The following is a 14,082-nucleotide window of genomic DNA, read 5'->3' on the forward strand; positions in this document are numbered from 1 at the left end:
AATGCAGAGAAGTCTGTGGAGTGTCTGTTGAACCTTGGGTTAATGGGGCAGTATGCTTTTTCTTTATCATGCGCTGAACATTGCTTTTTTTAAAACATGGTTTTTTGTTTTTATGTACTAAGCAATTAAACCACTTTTACATTTTGAATTTCCAGTAAAGCCACGTCCACAGATAAGCTTTGCGTACGAGTAGTTCCTTGTATTTCAAAACCCAATAAAGCCTCCTGCTTAGGGAAAGGAGGGGTTTGTTTATGCAGTACTCATTGTCTACATTTAAACAATTCAGGGGTAGGAATTCAGTCAAGAAAAAGACATTTTCATATTTGCTCTATAAGAAATTTGGATTTTATTTTTTAACTTAAAGCATAGACAATACATGTTCTGCTCAATATGGGAAAATTTGTGTATCGTACTATTTGAAAATCCTTTGTGCTACAAGTATCCTTTGGAGAATCCATTGGCAAGTTGTGTCCAATTGGGGGCACAGAGATGCTGTGGTATGAAAAGAGGGATGGTTATCTACTGCTACTTCTCCTAGGCTTTCTTTACCTTTTTCTATGGGGACTTAAATCTGAGCATCATGCACGCTTAACGTTTGTTTGCTGGAAACACTGCACTGCAGTTACAGGTAGGTTGCTTCTCAGTCTGTGCTTAATTTCATGGGGTGCTTCAGAGCTGAGGTTTTTCTTTTGAGGAGAAAGTTGACATGTTTACTAGTAAGTAGTCTTTGCTAATTTGTTGGATTTTTGCCCCCTCGAAGCTCATACTGCCAGGCTTACTTTAAAGATATGAGTCCATATGCCTGTGTGATATTGTACTATAGTATACCCATGTTGGATCACTCCTGCTGCATTTTCTATGGCACCGCATGAATATTGTTTAACCAAGACCGATGTTTTTTACTGATAAGTACTTGGTGTAGCCCTTGTATCTTAGAGGTGGCCTATGAACCTAGACGTACTGTGTTTTTTTTAACTACACAGAAATCCATGAATCCGTTGCCCCCTGTGTGTGTATGTGGCTAGCTTACCTCTGTAGCCAGTAACTGGCTATGTATTACAAAGCCTTATTTGAAAATGCAGAGTTTTGGTAGCTGGATCCTGAACTGAGCTGGCTAATTAGAAAAATATGTTCTGATCCAGTCTAAAGTGCACTTGCAGAGCATTTCTTGCATGCCTGTGCTTTTGTAGGCTGCCAAGTGATTTATAATTATAGCCTGCCATTTGTCCTCGGCTTAGAATTGAGTGAGCATTTGTTAGGGGCTACTGACATATGTACTGCATTTTACTTGAAATAACACTGAGGAAGATATATTTAAGTACAGGTATGGGACCTGTTATCCAGAATGCTTGGGGTTTTCAGTAATTTGGATCTCCATACCAAGTCTCCTAAACATTTTAAACATTAAATAAACCCAATAGGCTTGTTTTGCCTCCAATAAAGATTAGTCATAGGGAATATTTTAAAAAAAATGTGAATTATTTCCTTAAAATGGAGTCTATAGGAGATGGCCTTTCTTTAATTCAGGACTTTCTGGATAACTGGGTTCCAGATAATGGTTCCCATACGGTATACTTAAGGGTGAAAATAGAGCTTGTCGAAGAGGGAAAATTCACAGCTTTGTCTTAACTTGTGCAGTAGTTTTAGGGACATATTTATGAAAGAGTGAACTCTCAGTATTAAAGAGGATTATTAAAAAAAAATCCAAATAGAGTTTAAAATAAAAAAATGATAGTAAATGAGCCCCTTGGTGTGTTTCAAAACCAAAATCTGCTCCATTTGTCTCCACGCACGCCAAGGCAGTGGCACAAGGTACAGACACACAAGCAGTTGCCCATAGGCTGATTCTCAGCCTGAACTTATATGCAGGCAAGGGCCAACCCTGTGTAGCATTAGCCATTATGAACATTCATTGCCCTCCTGTAACATTCTTATTAGGAAATAAAAGGTAACTCTGCTTTTACAAATTTTGTTTTGTGGCAGATTGTCTGCCTTCAGAACAGTTCATCGTAGCCCTTAGGCAGCACAAGCACTTTATACTGAATAAAGACTTGCTCAGTGGAATTAGTTCCTTTTCCAGAACACCCGAATTGTGCTGCATCATTTGTAGGAAACCTGGAACATCACCCAAAGGGTTAAAGCAAGCCCAATTTCAGCCCAGAGCTGTATTTAGGTATTACATAGGCTTCAGTTTCCGAAAAGTACATTATGGCGCAGTGTGGTATTGTACTGCTTTAGTGCAGCTCTCAGATTGACTTGCATAGCCAAAAAAATGCTTAATGAAGCACCATTAACAATGCATTAATCACTTGGCCCGTGCCAAGTCCTGATCTTCTCTCTGCTGCTGTAGTGTTACGCCACTCTGCCAGGCTGCACGCAAGATAATTATTTTGTTTTTTTTCTCTGAATTACATGCCAGTGCTTCAGTAGGCTTGCCCCCAGTGCCAATCTTCTGCCCGTGTCTCTTGTATGGAAATGCTCCACTAAAGGGTGAGGTGCAGTCACAGCAAGGAGCTGTCCCTGTCGTTAGGGAAAGAAACTGTTCTATACATTGAATAAATGCATTATTAATTGCTCTTTTTTTTTTTTTTTTTTTTTTTTTTTTTTTTTAAATATACCTCAAAGTTGAGGAATTTCACCTAGGACATGCACCACATTACAAGTAACCATAGAAAATTTCTAATGAATAAATTGCTTATTAAGTATCATAGAATTTTTGAGTTTGCATCCTCAAAACGTCACTGGTAAAGTTAGGAGCTTTTTATCTGTAAACTGTTTTAGTGTAAAGAGTGCCAGTTTGCCCTCCGCAGTAACCATAAGGGTAGCCCTTTCAGCCTGCCTTGGCATGAGGGTGCAAAGGGGGTACGGATGCCACATTTTACATCTGTTTTACCGGCTGGCCGGGTGCGGTTATAGAAAGGGGAGGTATGGTTGGGGTGGGTCGAGGGCTTAGGTGGGGGTACAGGGGGTAAATTTCAGCATGTTACAAAATTACGGCAACTATGTTGAGAGTAAACTTGTGATACCAGCTTCTGCCTTGGCAGGTTTTTACTGGCTAGGCTGGGTACCAGTCCTAGAAGGGGGGGGGCTGCAGCTTGCTATTCTGCAAAAGTGTATATTCTGCTGCCCTCAGTACCAAGACCTGCAAAAAGTATTTGTGATCCAGTCTTATACCCTCGTTATATATACAGAGAAAATTTATATTTGTGGAAACTGAGTTTTATTAAGTGTACTGTAGCTTAGTGCTTCTAGTTTGATTTGGGTAGTAATTATGTGGGGGTGTTTGGTTCAGCTGGGGTTAATGGTTATGGGGCTACTTGGTTTGATTTGGGTGATGGCTATGCAGTGTCCTACAGAATCATAAGAGTATTCAGAGCTATATGTGTGCTACACACACAACATTCCTCCACTCCAACCAATTCATAAGAAACATCTGCCTTTGGGCAACTTCCCTCTGGAATTAAAGGGATACTGTCATGATGTTTATGGGGTACTTTTTATTTCTAAATTACACTGTTTACATAGCAAATAATTCACTCTGCCATTTAACATTTTATTCTTGGACCAATAAATGTATTTTTTTTTTTTTAGCTGTAATATTGGTGTGTAGGCACCATCTCAGTGCATTGAGCCTGAATATGGCTAGTCCCATGTGAAATTTCAAATAAAAAAAAAAAAAAATCTGTTTTTAAAGGATTTCAGTGCAGGATTCTGCTGGAGAAGCTCTATTTACTGATGCATGAAAAACATGTTTTCTCATGACAGTTATTCCTTTAATAACTTATAACAAGCCCACCCCATGTGGCTTTTTACCTTATGTTTTATTCATAAAGAAGCCCTTTTATACCTCTCCACCCTCCATTCTTTTTAGCTCTGATCATTTGGTGAGTTTTCTGCAGGAAGTCCCAGCTAGAGGCTCGTTCCCAAACTATGCTGCTATTTTACCATAGGCTTAGCTTGCACAAATGGGCCCCATGTTTGCCAGTACATCTGTCTATTCTTCATCGTTGCTTTCAGCATATCTCCAAAGGACTCTAAAGGTGGCCATACACTGTAAGATCCACTTGTTTGGCGAGGTCACCAAGCGAGACGATCTTCTCCTAATATGCCCACCTACAATTAAAACTGCGGGCTTAGGTGCCATCGGTTCAGGGACCACATCAACGAGCCGATATGCTCCCTGATTCATCTGATAAAGCAAACCTGCCCGATCAAGATCTGCCCAATATCATGTCAGATATGTCGGGCAGGCCCGTCGTTCCTGCCCTTACACGGGTAGATAAGTTGCCAAATTGGTCTAAAGGGACTGATATTGGCAGCTGAAATCAGCCCATGTATACCCACCTTTACTCTTGGAAAATGAACAACAAATCTATGCATCTTGAAACAACCCTAAATCTATCTATGCGAGTTTCTTGTTTACTAGCATGTCAGCCATTGTTACAGGAGTCTTGTCCAGTAGCCAAAAATGTTTGTGTTAAATAGGTAGTTCACCTTTTATATTAAGTATGATTTTTTTTTTTTTTGTTTTAGTTGCTTCTTTAGTAGCTCTCCAGTTTGTAATTTTAACAGCTACTGGGTTGCTAAGGTCCCACTATGCGACGATTGATTGATCGAGCCTAGCCTGACTCCTTCCTATACAAAAAATTTTTAGTGCTACTTTTCCTTTAATATGAAGTAGAGGGCCTGAATAGATAAATAATAATGCAATTGTAGCCAGAGCAATAGTCTTTGCTGCAGGGTCAGTGCTTTCCGTTTAATAATGCTGTAATTGGTCACACACAATTACACTTTTTATTACAATACTATTTGATTTTTTTTCCCCTTTAACCCAAAGTGTAATGTTATCTTACCCATTAGGGGTTTGTGAAGCAAGACGTGAATGCAAGGAAAAAGAACTGGTCACATGAGTACCAGGAAATGGGTTCTACCATGCAAGCAGAAAAGCAGCAGTCACTTTATATTAGTTTTTGCAGTGCTGCAGAACTTTCCACTTTATTATACATTCCTTTTAAAGGATAAGCTTTATTCTGAAAAGAATATCGCTTAATTTTGTTTCTATTTAAATTTGCCTTCCGAAATAGTGCTGCTTTAACTTTACAACATCCCCAGGTCTGACTGTGTGTCCCAGGCTGGTGACTTATTCTGTGCCTTTTGTTATGGAAACAAAGGAGAGCCTGAGTCATCCAGACAGGGAAATATCGATCCAGCCCTGAGTGCTGCTTGTCTGTAAAGCACTGGGGTTGTACACATGCCAAATGCCTGAATATTTTTTTTTTTTACTGCTCAGTCCAGCATCCCAATCATTATTCTTTTAGTGGGCATTTAAAGGGGGCTGTCTAAGCCTAAAAATGAGCACAATAAATGGCAGTATCCTTTTAATTTTATAAGCAATTTGTTCAGAGCTTCCTATCTATCTATTGAACAAACAAAGCCATCCCTTCTCTAAGCAGAAACCTTTAAGCAGCTCATTATCAGTGGCTTTTCAGTGGGCTGATAATATTAGTTTTATATTTTGTTACTTCAAAAATGTACAGTCAGGCTGTTGTATATTTTTAATTAAAAGAGGTTTTACTATGAAAATGTCTATTCAGATTCAACAAGGGACTTGATAAACATGTCCGATTTGACTGGAAAGCAGCATAATCTGTTGAATTGGCCATCAGACATGGCATACATTATGTGCAGTATGGTTGAAATTGTCCAAACAGTAACACCATAAAATTAGTGTTTTAAAATGAAATATAATGTACTGTTGGCCTGCACTGGTAAAACTTGTGTGCTTCAGAAACCCTAGTATAGTTTATATAAATAAGTTTCCGGGTAGCTAAGGGGACAGCCATTCAAGCTGAAAAGAAAGAATAAGCACAGGTTACATAGCAGATAACAGAAAAAACACCAGTGTATTCTACAGGACTTATCTGTTATCTACTAGGTCACCTGTGCCTTTTCTCCTTTTTCTAGCTTGAATGGCTATGTAGAAGGGCATTTATAAAAACTATAGTAGAGTTTCTAAAGGAAGCACACAACTGTAAGGGTAAGAACCCACCAAGCGAGTTAGTCGCCCGCAATAGATCTCTACTATCAAGGGCGAGTAACCGCTCTGAAAAGGCTTTCCCCTGGCAACAATTGGAGTCGCACACTTTGTGTGACTTCGGAAAAAATAAATTCAAGGTTCAAGGAGACATACCATAAAAAGATTAAGAATGTACCAATGAATTAAACTCCTCTAAATATAGAAGGATTGTGCTTAATAAAAGTTGTGTTTCGTATTGATTTATTGAGAAATTCCACCAAAACCTCACTAGTCCCGCCCATCTGTTCCACTTCCTTTTGGCTGAATTCTCTGGATGTGCACAGGGGCCGGCGACTCTCCGTACACTGCACTGTAGGATAGGAACCAATCAGCAGCTAGGCTGACTTGATAGGGAACTGAAGCCTGTCTTGCGTGACTGCAGGGCTGTGATTTGTTCTCCCCCTCCTGCTGTGCTTCTGGCAGGGACTTTTAGGACACACCCACCCTTTATTTGAAACTCTGACAGAGACCTGAGAGGATCTATAGGGAGCTCCAATAAAGGGACCATTTTTACAGACCGTATTCAATTTTAGTTAAAAAGTGAAACCAGCACCATATATTATTCATAATTGCCTACAAAATTAGTTTTTTTTTTCCATTTATCCAATGTCTTCTTTAAAAGCAGTCATGTGACTGCACACTTGCACTAATAACCATTTGGGTAGGTGTTTGAAGGAGGCATCAGACTGCTAAGGATTGGTGCTTAGGCACCTGTCTGCTCTAAATATGATAGATTCTCTGTTCAATAGGGTTTTAAAGGCAAATATGAACATACAAATCAGGATGTGCAGAGTTTAAGCTGACACTATCTCTGCAGACACCTTTATAGCTGTATGATTTGTCATGAAGCCCCTCCCACAAATGGCAAGTCCCTTGTTTTAATCAGGGGGTAACACTGTATTTCATAGAGTTCTTTCATGCTGTCTATCGTTCTCATGTGTGCAATCTTCATCTGATGTCTCTGTATCACTTTTATCTTTTAGTCCAAGCCCTATGTTTTTGACCGTGTGTTCCAGTCAAACACATCTCAAGAGCAAGTTTACAACGCCTGCGCAAAAGCAATTGTTAAAGGTAAAGCTTTTTCTTTGCTAACAATTTTTTTTCCTATTTCCTACAATTTAAGTGACGCTGTGCAGGTTGAGATCAGCCAATCCACTGGCTGCTGCCTTTTCCTGTGTCTGCACACTTGAGCACTGCTACATTGGTCTAGGTGCAGACACAGGGTGCAGATTTTGGTGTGAAAATGCATAGCTGTGTAATTTAGCACCATAATCGGCTCTGTGTCTGCACCGAGGCCAAAACGGAGTCTGCGAGTGCAGACACAGGAGCAAGTAGAGGCCGGTGGATCGGCCGATTCTTGACTTGTGTTTATACGCAGACTGACAATCTGCCTCATGTGACACTAGCCTTAAGGTACCGTAGTTTCTAACTAATATTTCTGTGATTGTATAATTATACCTTTATATATGTAACTTTTGTTATAGATTTTCCTTTTTAGTCTAATAAAAAGCATTAAGCCAAATAATGTCATTCTTCTTGCTAGCAGGAGGGCCGCTGACCCTTCTGTCTATTGATTGCAGCAGGAGAAATGAGTAAGCACCAGTATAGAGCACTGGAAAACTAACTGCTCTATTGCAAGTACACACATTCCCGTTGCCTCCCATTCTGATTAGTAGACAGGAAAGCTGCTGGACCTGTTCATGCCCCTGGTTTTCATTATTTGCCTTTTGTTTTCTGCCTCTTTCCACCTTTCAAATGGGGTCACTGACCCCAACAGCCAAAAACTATTGCTCTGTAAGGCTACAATGGTATTATTATTGTTACTTTTTATTACTTATCTTTCCATGCAAGCCCTCTACTATTCATATTCCCATCTCTCATTTAAACCATTGCCTGATTGCTAGGGTAAATAAGACCCTAGTAACCAGATAGCTGCTAAAATACCAAATGGAGGGTTGCTGAACAAAAAGCTCAATAACCAAAAAAAACCCATAAAAAATGAAGACCAATTGCAAATTGTCTGAGAATATCAATGTCATCATATTAAAAGTTAATTGAAAGGCGAACTACCCTTTTAAATACAAATTAGCATTGGCCTTGTACAGTGGTATGAATATGCTGCAGTTTGATGTTCTGTCTCCGTACCATCTGAGTTAGGGAAAGGTGCAAAGCCATTGTATTGTACACAAAAACATAAGATTTAAGCCATGTGGTAGCTAGTTGTTTACACCTGTCTATACCAGCATGATGATTTCCCTTTAAGGGTAAAGACACGCGGAGCTACTAGTAACAGCTACTTGTCACGGCTACTAAACACCAGAAAATACCCTGCCATAGAGAATACTGAAAATTGCCTCTTCTTAAAACAGAGACCATTTGCCAGCAAATGATCAGCATTGTCTATTTTAGTAGCCACGGCAAGTAGCTGCTACTAGTAGCTCCATGTGTCTTCACCCTAAGGGAGCTCCTGTTAGTTGAAAACTGCACCGGCCTGGGGTAACTGATCGAGCGATCCTCTTCTATGTATGACTTGCATATGCACATTAGAGTGAAACTTAAACATGCTTTAAGCAGAATTCTTCTTACAAAGGATATAGTCAAAAGTGTTTAACCCACAGTGGGCTAACTGCAACTTTTTTTTCAAGTTAATTTGTATTGCTTATTTTTGGTTTTTGGGGGTGCAAAAGGAACTGAGTTTGTGTGCACAAGAACATAAGCATTTGATTCCCATTCTCCATACTAGAGACAAGAAGTAGTCAGCACAACAATTCGGAAATGTTTTCAGCACTGCACGTTTACCACGTTGGTGTTCAATAGGAAATTAAACTTGAAAAGCATTGCAGTTATTAATCCATAAAAATGTGTTTATTGCACACATAGGGCATTACAGCAATGTTCCTAGCCAATTCAGGCCTTTTATCAAGCCATTCTCCATATTATTATATAGTTATTTGTCAAATTGAAACCTAGGGTGCTGCTTGTGTAACTGATCTTTTCTATTGAAAGGAGCTGTATCAGTTCAGTGGTTTGTTGCAGTATGGGTATGATTATTTGTTAAATCTTGGTAATGTGCTTCCTTAGCAAGAGCTATACAAGCTTAGCAAAATGCTACTCCTCCAGTGCCACTCCCTAGCCCTGCTGTCACTCCCTGGAGGCTTCTAGGGCTTACTCTGCAATCCCATTGCGCACAACATGATGTAATGCTCCTGGTTATTTTGACTGCCTAATCTCCCATAGTTGGGTTTGTTGTTTAAAGGAGAACTAAAGATTAACAAAGAAGTAGGCTAAAAATGCAGCACATCATGTTTTGAAGTGCTGTGCCAGCCCAAGGAAACCTATATTATATAATTAATATAAATGTCATTATACAAAGCAGAGTAATTAATTCAGATTTTCAATACGTGGCAGCTCAGAAACCAGTGCATACAAATTAAATGACAAGCCCTGTAGCATCAGTTTATATGACAGGCCAGCCTAATTTTCTGCTTGATTTGAGAGATGCTGAAATGTTAGGCTGGTGCAGTTCAGTATTTGAAATATGGCATATCTGGTAGTTAGTCCTCCTTTAAGAGTTACAACCCATTTGTTGTAATTGTCTATTTAAAAATGCAACTGGGTAAAATAGACGGCGCAAAATAAAAAATATTTCTAATATAGTTAGGCAAAAAATGTAATCTATAAAGGCTGGACAGACCAAATGTCTAACATAATAGCCAGAACTGTACTTCCTGCTCTCTAACCTCTTAGTTAGTCAGTGACTTTAGGGGGTGCCACATGGGACATAACTGTTCAGTTAGTTTGTGAGCCCGTAGGTCAGATTCAAATGCAAACAAACTGAACAGTAATGTCCCATATGGCCCCCCTCAAGGCACTGATTGGTTACTGACAGCTTAGGGAGCTGTAAAGCAGGAAATAAAGTATGTTTGACATCTGCCCACTCCAGCATTTATATATTAAAATATTTTTGATTTTGCACAGTCTATTTTACCCAGTTTTATTTTTACACTGAACTGTTTCTTTAAAGAGAATCTGTACAAAATGTAATTTCCCCACACAGAGATAGATACAGCGTCACTGTACATTTTGTTTAGCTGGGCAAAGCGGTTTGCCACAAAATCATATCTGCCATGTGCTGTGGGCCAAAACGTGTATCATGGTGCAGAAGTTAATGGAAACATATCGCATACATGAAAATGAATATGGCCCAATCTCTTGGAAATAAACTTTCAAAATCCATTACCAATTCTTTACCTTTTCTGAAATCTAGTTACTTTTTTTAGTGTCTCTCTACATGCTGTAGTGTGAATAAGGGTATTGAGTATTTTATAAAAGTTCTGTTTTAGAAAAGAATTGATTATTCTTATAACTAAAGTATAATATTACTTCTTCTATAGCCCACCACAGTATTATGCTCTCCTGATGCTATTCCTGCGCCAGTCTTTTGTAAAATCACTTCCTACCTTTAGGCTGGTCCCAACAGGAGCATCCTGCACTCAAAACTATACTATACTCTGTTACTTGATCATTTTAACACACAGTTTATTTCACAACACAGAGGATCAGGGTAACACTTTCTTGATGTAACAGCCGACACATACGTCTTTTTCTCCCCCCCCTTTTTTTTTCTTTCTTTCCTTAATTCCTTTATTCATTTATACTCCCGGGTCCCCTCCCCTTCCCCTGTTTGATTTACAAAGGTTAGAAGCAAATTAATACTACTGTGGGCTCTGGGAGGCTCATGTGGCGCGACTCCTTCCGTCCAGACACACAAGCTTCCAACAGTATATACCCGCAGGCAATGTAAGATCTATGCATACATATGTCTGTTATTATAGATATATAAACCTGTATACATCCTGTAACTATGATTGCGTATTTCTATATTACTTGAATTGCTTTGCACAAATACGTTCAATAAACTCAAAAAATGAAACAATTTGGCCCATGTACTCAAGTATCTATTATTGAAATGGCAATGCCCCCTGAAGTAGTATGTCATGAAATAGTTAAAATGTGTGCCTTTTAATTTTGTCAGATGTTTAAAAATTGATGGGGAGGGGTAACTTGATACTTGGAAGTAATGTGCCCTGAAATAAAGTTGGTAATGTTGAATGGTGATTATTTATGTATACTTTATTCATTATTCATCCTTCCATTTGTATTTTGCTAGATGTTCTGGATGGATATAATGGCACAATATTTGCTTATGGGCAGACATCATCAGGAAAAACCCATACCATGGAGGTAAGACCCAGTCATTCACTGCTGGTAGTATTCATTGATAAAACTGTACTGATTTTATTCTGAACGTCTCTTAATTTTTTTCAGGGAAAACTCCATGACCCAGATGGAATGGGGATTATTCCCAGGATAGTGCAAGATATTTTTAATTATATTTACTCTATGGATGAAAATTTGGAATTTCATATAAAGGTAATACTGTCTGTATCAGCTGTAGTAGTGTGTTAAAGGAGACATATCCTATTAAAATTAAGAATGTACCAGGGAATTGTACTCCTCTAGATATAGAAGGATTGTGCTAAAAATGTTGTGTTTCGGACTGATTTATTGAGAAATTCCCCCCAAACCCCACTAGCCCCGCCCATCCGTTTCACTTCCTGCTGGCTGAATTCTCTGGATGTGCTGGGGAGCCGGCGGCCCTCCGTACACTGCCCTGTAGGATAGGAACCAATCAGCAGCTAGGCTGACCTGATAGGGAACTGAAGCCTGTCTGTGCTTGTGTGACTGCAGGGCTGTGATTGGCTCTCCCCCTCCTACTGTGCTTCTGGCAGGGACCGTTAGGACACGCCCACCCCTCATTTTAAACTCTGACAGAGAAGTGATAGGATCTACAGGGAGCTCCAATAAAGGGGCCATTTTTACAGATAGGATTAATTTTTTAGCACAAAGTGAAACCAGCACCATATATTATTCATAATTGCCTACAAAATTAGGGTTTTCCCATTTATCTCCTTTAATGTCTCCCATAATGCTTTGCCAGTTGGCTTAATGACTACATCACTGGGGAAGTCATGCAGAACCTATGGGTGTTATTTTTTATGACTGTAAACTGCTCAAATTGGTTGTAAATCTACCTGAACTCATGGCTAGCAGCCAGACAATCAGAACCACATCACCAGCATGGGGCAGCAGCAAATGATATTTTCAAACTGGACAGATCATCTGTAATATGACAGGACCGACCCCCCAACCTGACCATTGTGCCCAAACTGTTTTGGTCATGGAACTCCATGGTGACCTGTTTATCAATCTAGGGGGCATTACACATTATAGTGTGTATATTAAACTGTATAATCTAATTTAGTGTTAGTAACTGCACAGTGTGTTGTACCCACCGAGCTGCTTGTATGCTTTCTACCCAGAGGAAAGCTCATCATTGTAGGTGATTGGAGTTGGGTTGATTTACGTATGTCATGTGATTATAATTCTGTTCTTCTCCTTATTTTATAATGTTTGGTTTAGGTATCATACTTTGAAATCTATTTGGACAAGATAAGGGACCTATTGGATGGTGAGTTTTTCCTTTTTAGCCTAACCCCTGTGTGATTAATGTGTATGCTTTAATTTAGTATGCACTGCCCTTTATTGATATTAGTTTTTTGAATTATCGCTTCATAAGAAAAAAAAATCAGTAAAAGTGGAAGCACTGGTTTTAGCCTTCTTGGTCGTCTTTCTTCTCTGCTGGCTCTTTGGTAGCCCTATGTACTGTAGGTGTGTTTAGATTTTGGGGGTGAGGGGGAAGGGATTGACCAAGAGCTGTCCTTATTTTAATGCTTTAATTATACTTCGCGCAGTCAGCAGCCTGACTTCATTACATTAGAGATGTTGCACAACTGGAACATATGTGCTAATATCTTGCAATTAAAATACTTAAATAGAAGCCTTTTGACAGCAACTCTTTGATGAATTGTAAGGGAATAAATTAACTCATTGTAGGTAAACGTACATGTTTTATTTGGTAACATCCTTAGTTAATGGAGCCCTTGATGTCATTGCACTGTACCAAATAAGACATTATTTCTACTTTAACACAGTGGTTCCCTTACTCCTGTCATTATTAATCAGTGCCTGCCAGTGTTAGAGCACATCAAAGCAGTTACATTCCATTTTTTTTGTACCAAAAGTCTGTCTGACTGCATTTGGCCCTCAGTTATATTTGGCTCTAGGTTGTGAGCTTGAATTGAATTAAAGCATTGGTATATTATGTTCTATATTTTTGTCACAATTATTTATAATCCTTCTATTTTGTAGTAATGCAATCATGTCCTACTGTATTTGTTTCCTATTCTCCTCAACTAATTATATTTTATCTGCCATGTGTCCTATGTGCTCCCAGCACTTCTGTCATATTAGTATGAAGCTACCAGTTTTGCACTAGAGGTGCAAAGCTGGTATTATAGTAAGTTAAAAGAACAGTAACACCAAAAAAAATCTAACTGTTTGAAAATATAATGTGCTTTCTCCCTGCACTGGTAAAACTGATGTGTTTGCCTCAGTCATATACTACTATAGTTTAGGTAAACAAGCTGCTGTGTAGCCACGGGGGCAGCCGTTTAGTCTGAAAAAGGGAGAAAAGGCACAGGTTACATAGTGGATAACAGAAAAGTTCTGTAGAATACAATAGGATTCTATCTGCCTGTGCCTTTTCTCCTTTTTTCAGACTGAATGGCTGCCCCCGTGGCTACACAGCAGTTTGTTTATATAAACTATAGTAGTATTACTGAAGCAAACAAACCAGTTTTACCAGTGCAGGAAGTTAGTACATTATATTTTCATTACTTTAATATACTTTTATTTTTTGGTGTTACTGTTCCTTTAATAAGGCCTTTACTTGCTGATCTGGTTGGTGCAGCTATGCCAATCGCAGGACTTCCAGGTTTGGCCTTACTTGCTGTGGCAAGTATTTCATGCTGCTGGAAACTGTTTCCCCTGAGTGTTCCGGCAACTTTTTTAGTTACAGGTATGGGATCCGTTATCCCAGAAAC

General features: G+C 39.1%; 1 protein-coding gene across 1 annotated transcript in view; it reads left to right on the forward strand.

The window, feature by feature from the left end:
• The window catches only part of kif5b (kinesin family member 5B), a 44,976-nt gene that overhangs the window by 15,768 nt on the left and 15,126 nt on the right, over positions 1–14,082 (forward strand). Inside the window, exons 2-5 of the mRNA NM_001128654.1 lie at positions 7,060–7,147; positions 11,247–11,320; positions 11,405–11,509; positions 12,560–12,608. Of these exons, the coding sequence (NP_001122126.1) occupies positions 7,060–7,147; positions 11,247–11,320; positions 11,405–11,509; positions 12,560–12,608 (316 nt within the window). The remainder of the gene's footprint in view (positions 1–7,059; positions 7,148–11,246; positions 11,321–11,404; positions 11,510–12,559; positions 12,609–14,082) is intronic.

This window comes from Xenopus tropicalis, chromosome 6 (assembly GCF_000004195.4).
Source record: "Xenopus tropicalis strain Nigerian chromosome 6, UCB_Xtro_10.0, whole genome shotgun sequence".
Classification (NCBI taxonomy): domain Eukaryota; kingdom Metazoa; phylum Chordata; class Amphibia; order Anura; family Pipidae; genus Xenopus; species Xenopus tropicalis.